At 40.3% G+C, this 22,523-nt stretch overlaps 4 protein-coding genes across 4 annotated transcripts; all 4 read left to right on the top strand.

The window, feature by feature from the left end:
- The first annotated feature begins 1,768 nt into the window (after window positions 1-1,768).
- LOC117335408 lies at window positions 1,769-3,602 on the top strand. The gene is made up of 5 exons (XM_033895376.1): window positions 1,769-1,923; window positions 2,053-2,149; window positions 2,356-2,503; window positions 2,665-2,954; window positions 3,266-3,602. The coding sequence occupies exons 1-4, from the start codon at window positions 1,841-1,843 to the stop codon at window positions 2,952-2,954; spliced, it is 618 nt and encodes a 205-aa protein (XP_033751267.1). The 5' UTR covers window positions 1,769-1,840; the 3' UTR covers window positions 3,266-3,602.
- Window positions 3,603-7,695: 4,093 nt separating this feature from the next.
- Window positions 7,696-9,537, top strand: LOC117335407. Its single transcript, XM_033895374.1, has 5 exons — window positions 7,696-7,877; window positions 8,007-8,103; window positions 8,310-8,457; window positions 8,621-8,910; window positions 9,222-9,537. Exons 1-4 carry the CDS (start codon window positions 7,795-7,797, stop codon window positions 8,908-8,910), a joined length of 618 nt encoding a protein of 205 aa, XP_033751265.1. The 5' UTR covers window positions 7,696-7,794; the 3' UTR covers window positions 9,222-9,537.
- Window positions 9,538-13,420: 3,883 nt separating this feature from the next.
- LOC117335406 lies at window positions 13,421-15,141 on the top strand. The gene is made up of 5 exons (XM_033895373.1): window positions 13,421-13,587; window positions 13,717-13,813; window positions 14,020-14,167; window positions 14,332-14,621; window positions 14,933-15,141. The coding sequence occupies exons 1-4, from the start codon at window positions 13,505-13,507 to the stop codon at window positions 14,619-14,621; spliced, it is 618 nt and encodes a 205-aa protein (XP_033751264.1). The 5' UTR covers window positions 13,421-13,504; the 3' UTR covers window positions 14,933-15,141.
- A 4,584-nt stretch (window positions 15,142-19,725) lies between these two features.
- LOC117336551 lies at window positions 19,726-20,725 on the top strand. The gene is made up of 3 exons (XM_033897163.1): window positions 19,726-19,868; window positions 20,033-20,276; window positions 20,635-20,725. Exons 1-3 carry the CDS (start codon window positions 19,772-19,774, stop codon window positions 20,723-20,725), a joined length of 432 nt encoding a protein of 143 aa, XP_033753054.1. The 5' UTR covers window positions 19,726-19,771.
- Window positions 20,726-22,523: the final 1,798 nt, after the last annotated feature.

Below are 22,523 nucleotides of genomic sequence, written 5' to 3'. Positions count from 1 at the left end.
TTATAACTATTGTTAGGCCCTTCCCCTCACTATTCTTACAAACCTTTTGTTTGGTTCATCAAATGACTACTCTTATAAATTGTATATATGCTGTTGAATTAATATTTCTATATTCCTATCACCAGTCACGTCAATAGTTTTGTCCGTCTTCTAACATACATTTTGTATATTTTGTTGAAATAGATGTTTCTATGTACATACGTATGAGCTGTGAGGCTTTAAGTTGAATAAAATTAGCTGTTTAACTTTGAATCAAATCATTCAGGTCTCAATATTGAATAGCAATCAGTAGATGCAGAAATATCTCCTTGAATTGAAGAAGAATCACCGCCAGGATTCTCCTCATGCATCCTTCCAAGACCGTCATGATGGATTCATTATCCATGCAATCCTGTATTTATTATTTCACTTTTTAACACAGTAATCGCTTTTATGTGGTTCCTGTTGAAGTTATGTTAAAACAGACAACATTTGCATCCAGAGCTGTTTTCTGACAAAACGGATATTTCTTAAAAGTTCTTGTACCGTGCATAGTGTAAGGCATTTATGTTGAGGGGAGATAATCTATGAAGGTTTAACAACCCGAAGATATATATCATCTTTCCCAACTATGACTGTGATTACACGTGAAAAATAAAAAATCGTGCGTGTGCACGACTCGTCACGCCAATCATTACCTTACTGTGATGACGACACGTGGAGACGTGTATTCTCTGACACAGGGGCTTGGCACGATTTTCCAAATGTCACTATAATACATATATATATGGATCATCATTCGGAAAATCGTGTAAAGCCCCTGTGTTCTCTTACGGAACAAACATGCATGCATTTTATATTTCAAAAGTTAATCATTTCAGGTTAAAATATATTTCTCTATTCTCTAGGTAATATCTATTTCTTAATATTAAATGCTGGCTTTGTTTTTGACACTTTTTCTCAACAACAACTCGTACCGGACATTACACATACATGTAGTTCAGTATTCTATTACGATACGGACTTCTGTTTGCATGAAAAGTTTTAAATCTGTACATTTCATTTGTCTATTGATGTTCTCTTGCGAGATTTTTGTATATAGAGTGAAAGTAAAAAGAAAGTAAAAAAAAAATACATTCCAAGTTCCGCACTTACCCCGTATAATATGGATTATCTATTTTGGCTCGAAGTGTTCAAAGGTGTGGGGTGACGAGGACTTGCAATCGGTTCCCGATTGGAGGACTTGTTTTATCACTATTCAGTGTAGATATTTTACAAAAAGCATATATATTTTTGACAAAATTTTGACATGAAATGTTTGATAGGTGGCACGCAGACATACAGACGCACACAAATATATTCTAAAGTACAATATGCGAAATTCGAATGAAATTGTGTGGGTTTTTTTTTTCTTTTTTTGTTAACCATAAAAATGCCAGTTTTTACAACATATACATATAGGTATATATCTGCAAAGAGAGGCAAATATCAGGAACAATATCAACACACATCAACACGATAGTATAGGGTGATGATCTGTATTTTAATCAGATTGGCCTTTTACTCTCTACTTTTACACAATCAATATTTAATGAACTTAGCATAGGGACCATTTAAGTTAAAAATAAAGCCGATTAAAGATAACAAAGAAATCATCAAAAATATGCATCCGTACGCTAGCGTAGACGTTCTTCTCCACTCTGGACGGAGACAATAGTATGACGTCATGATAGTGATGACGAAAGGTCAGTTGTGACGTCACGTTCTTGTTGCTTAGCTGCTTAGCAATATAGGCAAAGGCGGAGATGATTAGTCTCTCCCCAAGTATTTACTTCTTATCTTAAGTTTTGGATTATCACAAATGGATATCAAGATTTTCTTGATATTTGTGGTGATTCTGAACGCCATGCAGCAAGGCCCTGCTGCTTATCGGGACCTTACGTGGTAAGTTTGGACATTTTCTGTGATTTTTGTTTCTACCTTGATTATACATGTACATCACGGTACCTAGATACATCTATGACACCCTTAGTTGTGTCATAACATTTCACCTTTGTCACTTTATTTGTGTAGCGTGGAGCCCGAGCCAGGATATACCAAAAGATTGTTGTATTATTTCACCGCAAGAGAAATTGAGAAAACATGCCCAACGCAAGTCGACTTGATGTGGGTAAGTATTGCATTCAGTTAAGGTAAAGATTGATGCTAAAGCGCATTGCAACTTGAATAAAATATATGGCTTGTAATTACGTATATACGATTCGTGTTAAACTTAAAGACGTATTTCCTTATCGAAGTTTTAAGAATTCCTAATGCCAGGAACATCGGCTAGCTTAGTAGAATCCTCGAGGTTTATTGTAACTTTACTTGTTTCAGAGAATCGGAAATGAGGTATTCTGTACCCTTCTGTGTGGGATTGTATCGCTGATGTTGGCTTACACGTATGTGTATGCACCGTCGATTGGAAACCGCGCCAAGGGGAGATGGTCAGCCATGGTTTTCATGTTCCAAGCATGGAGAACTCGTAAGTAATATTGATATTCCTCACCGCTTTACCCGGTTATTTTCGTTCATAATACAATAACGGTAAGATTCATTCGGCGTGTAATACTTTACGATAGGTTACTTGTTGTCACCTTTGTACATTTAAAGATGTGTTATAACACACATTATCTGTTTCTACAGGCCGTTCCCTCTGCCGTTTCTGCGGAGCTTCTCCATGTCAGGCCAAGCGAACATCATGGAAGCGCTTCAGACCCCGTATCAAGAATGTGACCGATTTCGAGGAGCGATCCAATGCTATGAAGTTGTTCAGCCTCGGACTGGAGCTGTCCGTCGACCTGACAAAAGAACTTCCCCGTGATGAGCTATACTGGGCTAGGAAATACTGCGATCAGTTCGAGGAGGACCATATGGTTCTATTCCCGCTGTGCGTCCAGCGTCAAATCAATGACTGGTACCCATTGCCTCACTAGGTATGTACCCTGTCGCTAACAAATACACTGCTTTGTCCCTCGTCCGATAGGGAGTCCCCTTACGTACCCCGTCACCCGACTAAGTAATATGTTACTCGCAAAATCATAACGTGCCCAGTACTAGATAGGTGATTTAAAAGTACGTTCAATTTCAATTAGTAATTGAAAAACCGATCTAAAATTAACTTTCAACAATATGAAAACTATATCACGTGACAAACTTAGTCTGTTCAAGAGGGCAGAACTACTGTACATGTACGTCAGTATTACGTTCAATCTGTTATTTCAATTTGTAAACCATTTTCTTGCAGATTCCTTGCAGTATTTGACGATGATAAGAATGTCGATGATGGAACAGAGGTGGTCGTGGTGACGTCATCGATTTGTGTGATAACGCCCTAATGGTCGCAACCGTGCTTTATTTCTGATCAATGAGAGCAGCTGATGCTTTTCTTGACCGTGTGATATTTATGTTGTTTTGGTAATTTTGGTCAGTTTTACTTTGTAAAATTGGTACTTTACAGAGAGGAACAAAACTGTTCTGTATTGGTCGGCTACTATGTATATATGTGCTGTAACGTTTCTATGGTAACCATTCACACGTGGTATAATAAAATGTCCTAACCTGACTCGACTGTTTCAGTTGTATTTTCGTAAACGTCTATGACGTTTTTAATTGATATTACCTCGTCTGAAACACCAGGACAGATGATTTGATGTCTACATTATCACTCGGTCATCAAACGGAAATTACTGAGATTCCGTCCCGTCCTTACAGCCTTATAACATACAAGGATCTGTCTTTGGGTCCTCCCTGTATCCCCGGGCACGAGAGTATTAATAATAACCCGGACCCTGCAATGTCATACATGTAGATCTACCCAGAACCCCAGGGACGACTGATAACACGGGTACTACAATCTCGTCAGGTAAATTGATGGATCAGTTACTGTGTGAAGGTCTCACGGAACTAATTCAGCCAATCAGCTGGTGTTTCACCTGAACCAAGTCCCCGAAGAAAATGTGTTTCTTGGGTTTGTAGCTATTTCCTGAGTAAATAACACATGCAATGGTTACTTTCTATATACCAGAATAAAGAGTAGGGTCTTGAGATTTTAATAATTAAAAATACACACTCCTGGTATAAATAGAAAGGTGTAGTATTTCAGGTGTAAACAGGCGGGAATTCCCCAGTTGGGGGTTCCCCTGTCCACTGTTAATATCAGGGTCACTGTCTTACAAGTACTGGTGTGCTCATATATGCAATTAAACCTATCCAATAACATCATTTCTCTTATAGGCAAATCTTCAAACTTCAATTTGATACAAGTTTCACAACATTTGAACTTCAAATGAGCGATTGAGGGGACGGAGTCATTGGTAATAACATATAGTGAACTAATTAGTTGTGTGAGACCTGAAACACGCGGTATTGAACGGAAGGAGTGGCTGCTTCACCGGAAATGACGTTTCCAAGTCTGTATACTTGTCTGATATGGTGTATGAATATCCTTATGACGCCATTTTCAGCCAATGAGTTGCTGTTTCAAGTTTGAAACAATTTAAGTCCCTTAAGAAACATCAGGCATCCGATACAATAAATGATGTCGGCGGCACAGGGACTGGATACACGCATTGATCCCTTCCCATAAATATAAATATATACATATACAAGTATTTCGCTAACGTTTTTAGGCCTCATTTTCCCGTGTTGATTCTTTTTATTAAAATATTTTACCGATACAAACAGAAATTTTAAGTTTAACATAATACATGCATGTGTATATGTATGTTTTTACTTGTTAAATGAAATCGGGTACACGATATTATGTCGGTAAAAAGGCGCTTTACACATGCATCGATCTCCTCCCACACAAATACTATTGTTTAATGAAGATTGATACAAATTATGACGTCGGCGACACAGGGGCTGGACACGTGTATGGTTTTTCTCACATACATATACACTTGTTTAATGAAGCTTGATACACATGTCATCATGATGTCGGCGACACAGGGGCCTGACAGGCGCATGGATCTTTTTCCATACATATGCACTTGCGTAATGAAGCCCGATATGAATTATGATTTCGGCGACACAGGGGCTTGACAGGCGCATGGAACACTCCCCAAAAGTAAATTCTTGTTTAATGGAGTCTGTTACAAACTGAAATGCCGGTGGCACAGGGGTTGGACACGCGCATGGATCTCCTTCAATACATGTACAAATGAAGCCTGATACAAATTATGATGTCGGCAACACAGGGGCTGGTCACCAGCATGTATCTTATTTCATACATGTACACTTGTTTAATAAAAATAGATCAAAATCATGATGGCACAGGGGCTGGACACGCGTATATATATCATCCCCTACCCCCACCCCCGCATCTATACTTGTTTCCTGAAGTCTGATACAGACTATGATGTCGGCGACACAGTGGCTGGACACGCGCATTGACCTCCCCCACACATATATACTTGTTTCCTGAAGTCTGATACAAATTATGATGTCGGCGACACAGGGGCTGGACACGCGCATTGACCTCCCCCACACATATATACTTGTTTCCTGAAGTCTGATACAAATTATGATGTCGGCGACACAGGGGCTTGACACGTGCATTGATCTCCCCCACACATATATACTTGTTTCCTGAAGTCTGATACAAATTATGATGTCGGCAGCACAGGGGCTGGACACGCGAATCGATCCTCCACCACACATATATATTTGCTTAATGATGTCTGATAGATTGCCTTATGTCGGCAGCACAGGGTCTGGGAACACGCATCGATTCTATCCCACATATACTATATGTATACATAATTAAGAGAATCGGTGTGTGAGTCCAGCCCCTGTGCCACGTGGCATGATATTTTGAATCAGATTTCATTATACATATATACATGTATGTGGGAGGGGATCGATGCATGTGTCCAGCCCCTGTGTCGCCGACAACATCATATTTTGTATCGTAATTCGTAAAACAAATATATATATACATGAGGGAGGGAATGGATGCGTGTGTTCATACCCTGTATCGCCGACATTAAAATTGGTATCGGACTTCGTGAATCAAGTAAATATACTTGTGGAAGAGTAAAGATGCGGGTGTCCAGCGCCTGTGCGCCGACACTATAATTTGTATTGGACATAATAGAACAATTATATATACATGTAGCAGAGGATCGATTCGTGTGTCCAGCGCCTGTGCCTCCGATATTATAATTTGTTTCAGACTTCGTAAAACAAGTAAATATATATGCGGGGGAGGATTGAATCGTGTGCCAAGCCCCTGGGCCGCCGACATTATAATCTGTATATACTTCGTAAAACAATTATATATATGCGGGGAAAATCGATGCGTGTATCCATCGCCTGTTCGCCGACATTCTAATTGGTATCAGACTTCGTTTAACATGTATATATAAATGTGGGAGTGTAAAGGTGCGTGTGTCAAGCCCCTGTGCGCCGAGTCTATAATTTCATAAGGCTTCGTAAAACAAGTATTATATATGCGTGAAGGAGAGCATCGATTCGTGTGCCAAGCCCCTGTGCCGTCGACAATATAATTTATATTAGACTTCGTAAAACAAGTATATAAATATGAAGGAGAGCATCTATTCGTGTGCCAAGCCCCTGTGCCGTCGACAATATAATTTATCTTAGACTTCGTAAAACAAGTGTAAATATGTGAAGGAGAGCATCGATTCGTGTGTCAAGCCCCTGTGCCGCCAACATTAAAGTTTGTATCAGATGACGTAAAGCAAGTATATATACATACGGCAGATGACCGATTCGCGTGTCCAGCGCCTGTGCGCAGACACTATAATTGTTATCATACTTCGTTAAAGAAGTGTAATCAAATACATGGGAGGAATCTATTCTAGTGCCAAGCCCCTGTGCCGGCAACATTATAATGATTTGAATCGGACTTCATTAAACAAGTATAGATACATGTACGAAACGATCGATTCGTGTGTCCGGCGCCTGTGCGCCGACACTATAATTGGTATCAGACTTCATTCAAAAAGTGTAATCAAATACTTGGAAGAAATCGATTCCAGTGCCCAGCCCCTGCGCCGCCGTCATTATAATTTGAATCAGACTTCATAAAAAGATATATATGCATGTAGGAGAGGATAGATTCGTGTGTCAAGCCCCTGTGCCGCCGACATTATAATTTGTATAATACTTCATTATGGTGTTTGTTTAATGTGCCTGTTAAAGGCGAATGCCGTTTTAACTTTGTGCATTACGTCATCATTTTCAGCGGACCTCTAGGCAAACGCCCACTGAATGTGTACGACGATAGTAACGTGGTTTCTGTCGTAAACATAATTAGTTTGATATGCAAATCAAACCCATTATATCCATCGTTACATGCCGTATCCATGGATGCTGTAACTGAAGTAAAATATCGAATAAAAACTTTGATTTAGTATCCTGCCGGCGCTGGTGCTCGAACTAGCGACCTCTCAGTGTCTAGGAGTCATTAGGCTAAAGGGAAATTCCGGCTAGCCTCAGCTAGTTAGGTGGTCGTTTACTCTCTACTTTTACACTATCAACATGTAATGAAGCGGCGACCTTTTACATTAAAAAGAAAGCCAATTAAAGATAACAAAGAAATCATCAAAAATATGCACGCGTCCGTAGGCTAGTCTCGACTCTCGACGGAGACAATTGTATGACGTCATGATAGTGATGACGAAAGGTCAGTTGTGACGTCACGTTCTTGTTGCTTAGCTGCTTAGCAATATAGGCAAAGGCGGAGATGATTAGTCTCTCCCCAACTCCTCTCCTCTACTTCTTTTCTTAAGTTTTGGATTATCACAAATGGATATCAAGATTTTCTTGATATTTGTGGTGATTCTGAACGCCATGCAGCAAGGCCCTGCTGCTTATCGGGACCTTACGTGGTAAGTTTGGACATTTTCTGTGATTTTTGTTTCTACCTTGATTATACATGTACATCACGGTACCTAGATACATCTATGGCACCCTTAGTTGTGTCGCAACATTTCACCTTTGTCACTTTATTTGTGTAGCGTGGAGCCCGAGCCAGGATATACCAAAAGATTGTTGTATTATTTCACCGCAAGAGAAATTGAGAAAACATGCCCAACGCAAGTCGACTTGATGTGGGTAAGTATTGCATTCAGTTAAGGTAAAGATTGATGTTAAAGCGCATTGCAACGTGAATAAGATATATGGATTATAATTACGTATATGCGATTCGTGTGAAACTTAAAGACGTATTTCCTTATCGAAGTTTTAAGAATTCCTAATGCCAGGAACATCGGCTAGCTTAGTAGAATCCTCGAGGTTTATTGTAACTTTACTTGTTTCAGAGAATCGGAAATGAGGTATTCTGTACCCTTCTGTGTGGGATTGTATCGCTGATGTTGGCTTACACGTATGTGTATGCACCGTCGATTGGAAACCGCGCCAAGGGGAGATGGGCAGCCATGGTTTCCATGTTCCAAGCATGGAGAACTCGTAAGTAATATTGATATTCCTCACCACTTCCCAGGTGGTTCCTTTCGTTCATAATACAATAACGGTAAGATTCATTCGGCGTGTAATACTTTACGATAGATTACTTGTTGTCACCTTTGTACATTTAAAGATGTGTTATAACACACATTATCTGTTTCTACAGGCCGTTCCCTCTGCCGTTTCTGCGGAACTTCTCCATGTCAGGCCAAGCGAACATCATGGAAGCGCTTCAGACCCCGTATCAAGAATGTGACCGATTTCGAGGAGCGATCCAATGCTATGAAGTTGTTCAGCCTCGGACTGGAGCTGTCCGTCGACCTGACAAAAGAACTTCCCCGGGATGAGCTGTACTGGGCTAGGAAATACTGCGATCAGTTCGAGGAGGACCATATGGTTCTATTCCCGCTGTGCGTCCAGCGTCAAATCAATGACTGGTACCCATTGCCTCACTAGGTATGTACCCTGTCGCTAACAAGTACACTGCTTTGTCCCTCGTCCGATAGGGAGTCCCCTTACGTACCCCGTCACCCGACTAAGTAATATGTTACTCGCAAAATTATAACGTGCCCAGTACTAGATAGGTGATTTAAAAGTACGTTCAATTTCAATTAGTAATTGAAAAACCGATCTAAAATTAACTTTCAACAATATGAAAACTATATCACGTGACAAACTTAGTCTGTTCAAGAGGGCAGAACTACTGTACATGTACGTCAGTATTACGTTCAATCTGTTATTTCAATTTGTAAACCATTTTCTTGCAGATTCCTTGCAGTATTTGACGATGAGAAGAATGTCGATGATGGAACAGAGGTGGTCGTGGTGACGTCATCGATTTGTGTGATAACGCCCTAATGGTCGCAACCGTGCTTTATTTCTGATCAATGAGAGCAGCTGATGCTTTTCTTGACCGTGTGATATTTATGTTGTTTTCGTAGTTTTGGTCAGTTTTACTTTGTAAAATTGGTACTTTACAGAGAGGAACAAAACTGTTCTGTATTGGTCAGCTACTATGTATATATGTGCTGTAACGTTTCTATGGTAACCATTCACACGTGGTATAATAAAATGTCCTAACCTGACTCGACTGTTTCAGTTATATTTTCGTAAACGTCTATGTCGTTTTTAATTGATATTACCTCGTCTGAAACACCAGGACAGATGATTTGATGTCTTCTTTACCCTTCGGTCATCAAACGGAAATTACTGAGATTCCGTCCCGTCCTACAGCCTTATAACATACAAGGATCTGTCTTTGGGTCCTCCCTGTATCCCCGGGCACGAGAGTATTAGTAATAACCCGGACCCTTCAATGTCATACATGTAGATCTACCCAGAACCCCAGGGACGACTGATAACACGGGTACTACAATCTCGTCAGGTAAATTGATGGATCAGTTACTGTGTGAAGGTCTCACGGAACTAATTCAGCCAATCAGCTGGTGTTTCACCTGAACCAAGTCCCCGAAGAAAATGTGTTTCTTGGGTTTGTAGCTATTTCCTGAGTAAATAACACATGCAATGGGTACTTTCTATATACCGAGAATAAAGAGTAGGGTCTTGAGATTTTAATAATTAAAAATTACACACTCCTGGTATAAATAGAAAGGTGTAGTAATTCAGGTGTAAACAGGCGGGAATTCCCCAGGTGGGGTTCCCCTGTCCACTGTTAATGTCAGGGTTACTGTCTTTCAAGAACTGGTGTGCTCCTACACTGTATATGCTTTTAAACCTATCCAATAACATCATTTCTCTGATAGGCAGATCTTCAAACTTCAATTTGATATAAGTTTCACAACATTTGAACTTCAAATGAGCGATTGAGGGGACGGAGTCATTTGTAATAACATATAGTGAAATAATTAGTTGTGTGAGACCTGAACACGCGGTATTGAACGGAAGGAGTGGCTGCTTCACCGGAAATGACGCTTCCAAGTCTATATACTTGTCTGATATGGTGTATGAATATCCTTATGACGCCATTTTCAGCCAATGAGTTGCTGTTTCAAGTTTGAAACAATTTAAGTCCCTTAAGAAACATCAGGCATCCGATACAATATATGATGTCGGCGGCACAGGGACTGGATACACGCATTGATCCCTTCCCATAAATATAAATATATACATATACAAGTATTTCGCTAACGTTTTTAGGCCTCATTTTCCCGTGTTGATTCTTTTTATTAAAATATTTTACCGATACAAACAGAAATTTTAAGTTTAACATAATACATGCATGTGTATATGTATGTTTTTACTTGTTAAATGAAATCGGGTACACGATATTATGTCGGTAAAAATGCGCTTTACACATGCATCGATCTCCTCCCACACAAATACTATTGTTTAATGAAGATTGATACAAATTATGACGTCGGCGACACAGGGGCTGGACACGTGTATGGATTTTCTCACATACATATACACTTGTTTAATGAAGCTTGATACACATGTCATCATGATGTCGGCGACACAGGGGCCTGACAGGCGCATGGATCTTTTTCCATACATATGCACTTGCGTAATGAAGCCCGATATAAATTATGATTTCGGCGACACATGGGGGTTGACAGGCGCATGGAACACTCCCCAAAAGTAAATTCTTGTTTAATGGAGTCTGTTACAAACTAAAATGCCGGTGGCACAGGGGTTGGACACGCGCATGGATCTCTTTCAATACATGTACAAATGAAGCCTGATACAAATTATGATGTCGGTAACACAGGGGCTGGTCACCAGCATGTATCTTATTTCATACATGTACACTTGTTTAATAAAAATAGATCAAAATCATGATGGCACAGAGGCTGGACACGCGTATATATATCATCCCCCACCCCCCACCCCCGCATCTATACTTGTTTCCGGAAGTCTGATACAAATTATGATGTCGGCGACACAGTGGCTGGACACGCGCATTGACCTCCCCCACACATATATACTTGTTTCCTGAAGTCTGATACAAATTATGATGTCGGCAGCACAGGGGCTGGACACGCGAATCGATCCTCCACCACACATATATATTTGCTTAATGATGTCTGATAGATTGCCTTATGTCGGCAGCACAGGGTCTGGAAACACGCATCGATTCTATCCCACATATAATATATGTATACATAATTAAGAGAATCGGTGTGTGAGTCCAGCCCCTGTGCTACGTGGCATGATATTTTGAATCAGATTTCATTATACATATATACATGTATGTGGGAGGGGATCGATGCATGTGTCCAGCCCCTGTGTCGCCGACAACATCATATTTTGTATCGTAATTCGTAAAACAAATATATATATACATGAGGGAGGGAATGGATGCGTGTGTTCATACCCTGTATCGCCGACATTAAAATTGGTATCGGACTTCGTGAATCAAGTAAATATACTTGTGGAAGAGTAAAGATGCGGGTGTCCAGCGCCTGTGCGCCGACACTATAATTTGTATTAGACATAATAGAACAATTATATATACATGTAGCAGAGGATCGATTCGTGTGTCCAGCGCCTGTGCCTCCGATATTATAATTTGTTTCAGACTTCGTAAAACAAGTAAATATATATGAGGGGGAGGATTGAATCGTGTGCCAAGCCCCTGTGCCGCCGACATTATAATCTGTATATACTTCGTAAAACAATTATATATATGCGGGGAAAATCGATGCGTGTATCCATCGCCTGTTCGCCGACATTCTAATTGGTATCAGACTTCGTTTAACATGTATATATAAATGTGGGAGTGTAAAGGTGCGTGTGTCAATCCCCTGTGCGCCGATTCTATAATTTCATCAGACTTCATAAAACAAGTATTATATATGCGTGAAGGAGAGCATCGATTCGTGTGCCAAGCCCCTGTGCCGTCGACAATATAATTTATATTAGACTTCGTAAAACAAGTATATAAATATGAAGGAGAGCATCTATTCGTGTGCCAAGCCCCTGTGCCGTCGACAATATAATTTATCTTAGACTTCGTAAAACAAGTGTAAATATGTGAAGGAGAGCATCGATTCGTGTGTCAAGCCCCTGTGCCGCCAACATTAAAGTTTGTATCAGATGACGTAAAGCAAGTACATGTATATATACATACGGCAGATGACCGATTCGCGTGTCCAGCGCCTGTGCGCAGACACTATAATTTTTATCATACTTCGTTAAAGAAGTGTAATCAAATACATGGGAGGAATCTATTCTAGTGCCAAGCCCCTGTGCCGGCAACATTATAATTGGTATCAGACTTCATTCAAAAAGTGTAATCAAATACTTGGAAGAAATCGATTCCAGTGCCCAGCCCCTGCGCCGCCGTCATTATAATTTGAATCAGACTTCATAAAAAGATATATATGCATGTAGGAGAGGATAGATTCGTATGTCAAGCCCCTGTACCGCCGACATTATAATTTGTATAATACTTCATTATGGTGTTTGTTTAATGTGCCTGTTAAAGGCGAATGCCGTTTTAACTTTGTGCATTACGTCATCATTTTCAGCGGACCTCTAGGCAAACGCCCACTGAATGTGTACGATGATAGTAACGTGGTTTCTGTCGTAAACATATTTAGTTTGATATGCAAATCAAACCCATTATATCCATCGTTACATGTCGTATGGATGGATGCTGTAACTGAAGTAAAATATCGAATAAAAACTTTGATTTAGTATCCTGCCGGCGCTGGTGCTCGAACTAGCGACCTCTCAGTGTCTAGGAGTCATTAGGCTAAAGGGAAATTCCGGCTAGCCTCAGCTAGTTAGGTGGTCGTTTACTCTCTACTTTTACACTATCAACATGTAATGAAGCGACCTTTTACATTAAAAAGAAAGCCAATTAAAGATAACAAAGAAATCATCAAAAATATGCATGCGTCCGTAGGCTAGTCTCGACTCTCGACGGAGACAATTGTATGACGTCATGATAGTGATGACGAAAGGTCAGTTGTGACGTCACGTTCTTGTTGCTTAGCTGCTTAGCAATATAGGCAAAGGCGGAGATGATTAGTCTCTCCCCAACTCCTCTCCTCTACTTCTTTTCTTAAGTTTTGGATTATCACAAATGGATATCAAGATTTTCTTGATATTTGTGGTGATTCTGAACGCCATGCAGCAAGGCCCTGCTGCTTATCGGGACCTTACGTGGTAAGTTTGGACATTTTCTGTGATTTTTGTTTCTACCTTGATTATACATGTACATCACGGTACCTAGATACATCTATGGCACCCTTAGTTGTGTCGCAACATTTCACATTTGTCACTTTATTTGTGTAGCGTGGAGCCCGAGCCAGGATATACCAAAAGATTGTTGTATTATTTCACCGCAAGAGAAATTGAGAAAACATGCCCAACGCAAGTCGACTTGATGTGGGTAAGTATTGCATTCAGTTAAGGTAAAGATTGATGTTAAAGCGCATTGCAACTTGAATAAAATATATGGCTTGTAATTACGTATATGCGATTCGTGTTAAACTTAAAGACGTATTTCCTTATCGAAGTTTTAAGAATTCCTAATGCCAGGAACATCGGCTAGCTTAGTAGAATCCTCGAGGTTTATTGTAACTTTACTTGTTTCAGAGAATCGGAAATGAGGTATTCTGTACCCTTCTGTGTGGGATTGTATCGCTGATGTTGGCTTACACGTATGTGTATGCACCGTCGATTGGAAACCGCGCCAAGGGGAGATGGCCAGCCATGGTTTCCATGTTCCAAGCATGGAGAACTCGTAAGTAATATTGATATTCCTCACCACTTTCCCCGGTGGTTCCTTTCGTTCATAATACAATAACGGTAAGATTCATTCGGCGTGTAATACTTTACGATAGATTACTTGTTGTCACCTTTGTACATTTAAAGATGTGTTATAACACACATTATCTGTTTCTACAGGCCGTTCCCTCTGCCGTTTCTGCGGAACTTCTCCATGTCAGGCCAAGCGAACATCATGGAAGCGCTTCAGACCCCGTATCAAGAATGTGACCGATTTCGAGGAGCGATCCAATGCTATGAAGTTGTTCAGCCTCGGACTGGAGCTGTCCGTCGACCTGACAAAAGAACTTCCCCGGGATGAGCTGTACTGGGCTAGGAAATACTGCGATCAGTTCGAGGAGGACCATATGGTTCTATTCCCGCTGTGCGTCCAGCGTCAAATCAATGACTGGTACCCATTGCCTCACTAGGTATGTACCCTGTCGCTAACAAGTACACTGCTTTGTCCCTCGTCCGATAGGGAGTCCCCTTACGTACCCCGTCACCCGACTAAGTAATATGTTACTCGCAAAATTATAACGTGCCCAGTACTAGATAGGTGATTTAAAAGTACGTTCAATTTCAATTAGTAATTGAAAAACCGATCTAAAATTAACTTTCAACAATATGAAAACTATATCACGTGACAAACTTAGTCTGTTCAAGAGGGCAGAACTACTGTACATGTACGTCAGTATTACGTTCAATCTGTTATTTCAATTTGTAAACCATTTTCTTGCAGATTCCTTGCAGTATTTGACGATGAGAAGAATGTCGATGATGGAACAGAGGTGGTCGTGGTGACGTCATCGATTTGTGTGATAACGCCCTAATGGTCGCAACCGTGCTTTATTTCTGATCAATGAGAGCAGCTGATGCTTTTCTTGACCGTGTGATGTTTATGTTGTTTTCGTAATTTTGGTCAGTTTTACTCTGTAAAATTGGTACTTTACAGAGAGGAACAAAACTGTTCTGTATTGGTCGGCTACTATGTATATATGTTCTGTAACGTTTCTATGGTGACCATTCACACGTGGTATAATAAAATGTCCTAACCTGACTCGACTGTTTCAGTTATATTTTCGTAAACGTCTATGTCGTTTTTAATTGATATTACCTCGTCTGAAACACCAGGACAGATGCTTTGATGTCTACTTTACCCTTCGGTCATCAAACGAAAATTACTGAGATTCCGTCCCGTCCTACAGCCTTATAACATTCATGGAATGTCTTTGGGTCCTCCCTGTATCCCCGGGCACGAGAGTATTAGTAATAACCCGGACCCTTCAATGTCATACATGTGGATCTACCCAGAACCCCAGGGACGACTGATAACACGGGTACTACAATCTCGTCAGGTAAATTGATGGATCAGTTACTGTGTGAAGGTCTCACGGAACTAATTCAGCCAATCAGCTGGTGTTTCACCTGAACCAAGTCCCCGAAGAAAATGTGTTTCTTGGGTTTGTAGCTATTTCCTGAGTAACTAACACATGCAATGGGTACTTTTTATATACGAGAACAAAGAGTAGGGTCTTGAGATTTTAATAATTAAAAATTCACACTCCTGGTATAAATAGAAAGGTGTAGTAATTCAGGTGTAAACAGGCGGGAATTCCCCAGGTGGGGTTCCCCTGTCCACTGTTAATGTCAGGGTCACTGTCTTCCAAGTACTGGTCTGCTCAAATATGCTATTAAACCTATCCAATAACATCATTTCTCTGATAGGCAGATCTTCAAACTTCAATTTGATATAAGTTTCACAACATTTGAACTTCAAATGAGCGATTGAGGGGACGGAGTCATTTGTAATAACATATAGTGAAATAATTAGTTGTGTGAGACCTGAACACGCGGTATTGAACGGAAGGAGTGGCTGCTTCACCGGAAATGACGCTTCCAAGTCTATATACTTGTCTGATATGGTGTATGAATATCCTTATGACGCCATTTTCAGCCAATGAGTTGCTGTTTCAAGTTTGAAACAATTTAAGTCCCTTAAGAAACATCAGGCATCCGATACAATATATGATGTCGGCGGCACAGGGACTGGATACACGCATTGATCCCTTCCCATAAATATAAATATATACATATACAAGTATTTCGCTAACGTTTTTAGGCCTCATTTTCCCGTGTTGATTCTTTTTATTAAAATATTTTACCGATACAAACAGAAATTTTAAGTTTAACATAATACATGCATGTGTATATGTATGTTTTTACTTGTTAAATGAAATCGGGTACACGATATTATGTCGGTAAAAATGCGCTTTACACATGCATCGATCTCCTCCCACACAAATACTATTGTTTAATGAAGATTGATACAAATTATGACGTCGGCGACACAGGGGCTGGACACGTGTATGGATTTTCTCACATACATATACACTTGTTTAATGAAGCTTGATACACATGTCATCATGATGTCGGCGACACAGGGGCCTGACAGGCGCATGGATCTTTTTCCATACATATGCACTTGCGTAATGAAGCCCGATATAAATTATGATTTCGGCGACACATGGGGGTTGACAGGCGCATGGAACACTCCCCAAAAGTAAATTCTTGTTTAATGGAGTCTGTTACAAACTAAAATGCCGGTGGCACAGGGGTTGGACACGCGCATGGATCTCTTTCAATACATGTACAAATGAAGCCTGATACAAATTATGATGTCGGTAACACAGGGGCTGGTCACCAGCATGTATCTTATTTCATACATGTACACTTGTTTAATAAAAATAGATCAAAATCATGATGGCACAGAGGCTGGACACGCGTATATATATCATCCCCCACCCCCCACCCCCGCATCTATACTTGTTTCCGGAAGTCTGATACAAATTATGATGTCGGCGACACAGTGGCTGGACACGCGCATTGACCTCCCCCACACATATATACTTGTTTCCTGAAGTCTGATACAAATTATGATGTCGGCAGCACAGGGGCTGGACACGCGAATCGATCCTCCACCACACATATATATTTGCTTAATGATGTCTGATAGATTGCCTTATGTCGGCAGCACAGGGTCTGGAAACACGCATCGATTCTATCCCACATATAATATATGTATACATAATTAAGAGAATCGGTGTGTGAGTCCAGCCCCTGTGCTACGTGGCATGATATTTTGAATCAGATTTCATTATACATATATACATGTATGTGGGAGGGGATCGATGCATGTGTCCAGCCCCTGTGTCGCCGACAACATCATATTTTGTATCGTAATTCGTAAAACAAATATATATATACATGAGGGAGGGAATGGATGCGTGTGTTCATACCCTGTATCGCCGACATTAAAATTGGTATCGGACTTCGTGAATCAAGTAAATATACTTGTGGAAGAGTAAAGATGCGGGTGTCCAGCGCCTGTGCGCCGACACTATAATTTGTATTAGACATAATAGAACAATTATATATACATGTAGCAGAGGATCGATTCGTGTGTCCAGCGCCTGTGCCTCCGATATTATAATTTGTTTCAGACTTCGTAAAACAAGTAAATATATATGAGGGGGAGGATTGAATCGTGTGCCAAGCCCCTGTGCCGCCGACATTATAATCTGTATATACTTCGTAAAACAATTATATATATGCGGGGAAAATCGATGCGTGTATCCATCGCCTGTTCGCCGACATTCTAATTGGTATCAGACTTCGTTTAACATGTATATATAAATGTGGGAGTGTAAAGGTGCGTGTGTCAATCCCCTGTGCGCCGATTCTATAATTTCATCAGACTTCATAAAACAAGTATTATATATGCGTGAAGGAGAGCATCGATTCGTGTGCCAAGCCCCTGTGCCGTCGACAATATAATTTATATTAGACTTCGTAAAACAAGTATATAAATATGAAGGAGAGCATCTATTCGTGTGCCAAGCCCCTGTGCCGTCGACAATATAATTTATCTTAGACTTCGTAAAACAAGTGTAAATATGTGAAGGAGAGCATCGATTCGTGTGTCAAGCCCCTGTGCCGCCAACATTAAAGTTTGTATCAGATGACGTAAAGCAAGTACATGTATATATACATACGGCAGATGACCGATTCGCGTGTCCAGCGCCTGTGCGCAGACACTATAATTTTTATCATACTTCGTTAAAGAAGTGTAATCAAATACATGGGAGGAATCTATTCTAGTGCCAAGCCCCTGTGCCGGCAACATTATAATTGGTATCAGACTTCATTCAAAAAGTGTAATCAAATACTTGGAAGAAATCGATTCCAGTGCCCAGCCCCTGCGCCGCCGTCATTATAATTTGAATCAGACTTCATAAAAAGATATATATGCATGTAGGAGAGGATAGATTCGTATGTCAAGCCCCTGTGCCGCCGACATTATAATTTGTATAATACTTCATTATGGTGTTTGTTTAATGTGCCTGTTAAAGGCGAATGCCGTTTTAACTTTGTGCATTACGTCATCATTTTCAGCGGACCGCTAGGCAAACGCCCACTGAATGTGTACGATGATAGTAACGTGGTTTCTGTCGTAAACATATTTAGTTTGATATGCAAATCAAACCCATTATATCCATCGTTACATGTCGTATGGATGGATGCTGTAACTGAAGTAAAATATCGAATAAAAACTTTGATTTAGTATCCTGCCGGCGCTGGTGCTCGAACTAGCGACCTCTCAGTGTCTAGGAGTCATTAGGCTAAAGGGAAATTCCGGCTAGCCTCAGCTAGTTAGGTGGTCGTTTACTCTCTACTTTTACACTATCAACATGTAATGAAGCGACCTTTTACATTAAAAAGAAAGCCAATTAAAGATAACAAAGAAATCATCAAAAATATGCATGCGTCCGTAGGCTAGTCTCGACTCTCGACGGAGACAATTGTATGACGTCATGATAGTGATGACGAAAGGTCAGTTGTGACGTCACGTTCTTGTTGCTTAGCTGCTTAGCAATATAGGCAAAGGCGGAGATGATTAGTCTCTCCCCAACTCCTCTCCTCTACTTCTTTTCTTAAGTTTTGGATTATCACAAATGGATATCAAGATTTTCTTGATATTTGTGGTGATTCTGAACGCCATGCAGCAAGGCCCTGCTGCTTATCGGGACCTTACGTGGTAAGTTTGGACATTTTCTGTGATTTTTGTTTCTACCTTGATTATACATGTACATCACGGTACCTAGATACATCTATGGCACCCTTAGTTGTGTCGCAACATTTCACCTTTGTCACTTTATTTGTGTAGCGTGGAGCCCGAGCCAGGATATACCAAAAGATTGTTGTATTATTTCACCGCAAGAGAAATTGAGAAAACATGCCCAACGCAAGTCGACTTGATGTGGGTAAGTATTGCATTCAGTTAAGGTAAAGATTGATGCTAAAGCGCATTGCAACTTGAATAAAATATATGGCTTGTAATTACGTATATGCGATTCGTGTTAAACTTAAAGACGTATTTCCTTATCGAAGTTTTAAGAATTCCTAATGCCAGGAACATCGGCTAGCTTAGTAAAATCCTCGAGGTTTATTGTAACTTTACTTGTTTCAGGGAATCGGAAATGAGGTATTCTGTACCCTTCTGTGTGGGATTGTATCGCTGATGTTGGCTTACACGTATGTGTATGCACCGTCGATTGGAAACCGCGCCAAGGGGAGATGGGCAGCCATGGTTTCCATGTTCCAAGCATGGAGAACTCGTAAGTAATATTGATATTCCTCACCACTTTCCCCGGTGGTTCCTTTCGTTCATAATACAATAACGGTAAGATTCATTCGGCGTGTAATACTTTACGATAGATTACTTGTTGTCACCTTTGTACATTTAAAGATGTGTTATAACACACATTATCTGTTTCTACAGGCCGTTCCCTCTGCCGTTTCTGCGGAACTTCTCCATGTCAGGCCAAGCGAACATCATGGAAGCGCTTCAGACCCCGTATCAAGAATGTGACCGATTTCGAGGAGCGATCCAATGCTATGAAGTTGTTCAGCCTCGGACTGGAGCTGTCCGTCGACCTGACAAAAGAACTTCCCCGGGATGAGCTGTACTGGGCTAGGAAATACTGCGATCAGTTCGAGGAGGACCATATGGTTCTATTCCCGCTGTGCAGTCCAGCGTCAAATCAATGACTGGTACCCATTGCCTCACTAGGTATGTACCCTGTCGCTAACAAGTACACTGCTTTGTCCCTCGTCCGATAGGGAGTCCCCTTACGTACCCCGTCACCCGACTAAGTAATATGTTACTCGCAAAATTATAACGTGCCCAGTACTAGATAGGTGATTTAAAAGTACGTTCAATTTCAATTAGTAATTGAAAAACCGATCTAAAATTAACTTTCAACAATATGAAAACTATATCACGTGACAAACTTAGTCTGTTCAAGAGGGCAGAACTACTGTACATGTACGTCAGTATTACGTTCAATCTGTTATTTCAATTTGTAAACCATTTTCTTGCAGATTCCTTGCAGTATTTGACGATGAGAAGAATGTCGATGTTGGAACAGAGGTGGTCGTGGTGACTTCATCGATTTGTGTGATAACGCCCTAATATGGTCGCAACCGTGCTTTATTTTTTATCAATGAGAGCAGCTGATACTTTTCTTGACCGTGTGATATTTATGTTGTTTTCGTAATTTTGGTCAGTTTTACTTTGTAAAATTGGTACTTTGTACAGAGGAACATTGTACGCTGATGACCAGCCGATTAAAACTGTTCTGTATTGGTCAGCTACTATGTATATATGTTCTGTAACGTTTCTATGGTAACCATTCACACGTGGTATAATAAAATGTCCTAACTTCACTCGACTGTTTCAGTTATATTTTTTGAGGAAGTACAATATTGCAAGATTACACAAGACAATACAAAAGGGAAGTTTAGATACCAGTATATTTTCCAAGGGTAGAGCATAAAATACCTGCAGTACACCTATACTAGGTTATAAGGGATTCTGCCACCAAATACAAGACAAGGGACTTTACTTTTAGAGTAAGACTAACAGGAGCACGGAAACGCCAAAGTTCCGAATCAGTAGGGACTTTTTGATCCGAGATATTGTGTATACAAGTGTTCACTAAAGATACTAAAGGTTGAATGAAAGAACATTCATAAAACAGGTGTGGAATGGCTTCAATACCATCACAAAACGTACATTTTTTAGATGAATCAACTTTAAATTTATGCATCAAGTAATTAACGAGTAGAATATCATACACAATCTTAAACAAAACATCACTAGAGCGGGTATTTAGAAACTTGTTAGAAATATTAAGGAAAACTCGACTGAAGTCTACTGGTGGAAACATTCTAATGACACTTGGTAACGTTGTGACAATAGACAATAACTTCAAATAAATATCTTGAGTGGTTTACAGTTCAAAATTACCATCTCAAAAATCATGTTTATAGTTCCTAACCAGTATGAAAATACATGTATAAAAAGGAATAGGCATCGGCGTTTTTTTAAGTCTATAAAAAAAATGTCCTCGTCCGAAAAAGGGGGGGGGGGGGGGGGGGGTCCTGACCCCCTGAAACCCCATCCTCCCCTCCTGGACCCGCTAGTGGCATGGTGAGATAATTTATTTATACATGTATCGTTAGAAATCAAATTACTTTTGTTACCATAAAAGTGCTCCTAATGTTGAATAGAATGATGATCTCAACTTTACATGCGTTGTTGAGCTTAGGCAAAAAGTCGAGTTTTCCCGTCTTGGCCTAATAATTATCACATTATTCAGAGAGGGGTCAGAGTTATTAGGGAGCTTTTGTGAGTCATGTGACAACCCAGAATAGCCAGGAACGTCACACTTGGCCTCGTTTGGAAACATGTCCTGACTACTTTCAGCAAATGCAATAATCAAATGAGTTAAGGTCTATTTTTTTTTTTTTTTTTTTTTTGTATTGTGTTGTGGCATTATGTTTATTAAGTGAAAGGCGACCTACCCGGTCCTTGTATAGACATCCGATTACCGTTACTTGGACTCGGTCCGTGCACATCACACAGTGTACACTATTTATGTTACCAGAATGCGTGGACAATTGAAATATCCTGTAGCTTACGTAGTTATGGTAATGCAATTATGACGTCATAGATCAGTAAGACGTGTACGAATCGGGCGTTTGAAATATGTGTAAAATCAATAATCGATCAATTAAATCAACGGTGATACTTTTATTGGACGTATCCTTCACATACATGTATCGTTATACACTTATAACTTGCCCGTTTTCAATATACGGCATTATTGTCGAACCAAAGTAATTGAACACATTGTATATAGTCTCGGATACTGATCGTACAATCAAAGGGACGTAACACTTGTTGTCTAAACAGCTGGACAGCGGAC

Source organism: Pecten maximus, chromosome 10, assembly GCF_902652985.1.
Source record: "Pecten maximus chromosome 10, xPecMax1.1, whole genome shotgun sequence".
Classification (NCBI taxonomy): Eukaryota; Metazoa; Mollusca; class Bivalvia; order Pectinida; family Pectinidae; genus Pecten; species Pecten maximus.
The sequence above is the reverse complement of the archived record's forward strand: the minus strand, read 5'-3'. Positions and strand labels throughout refer to the sequence as shown.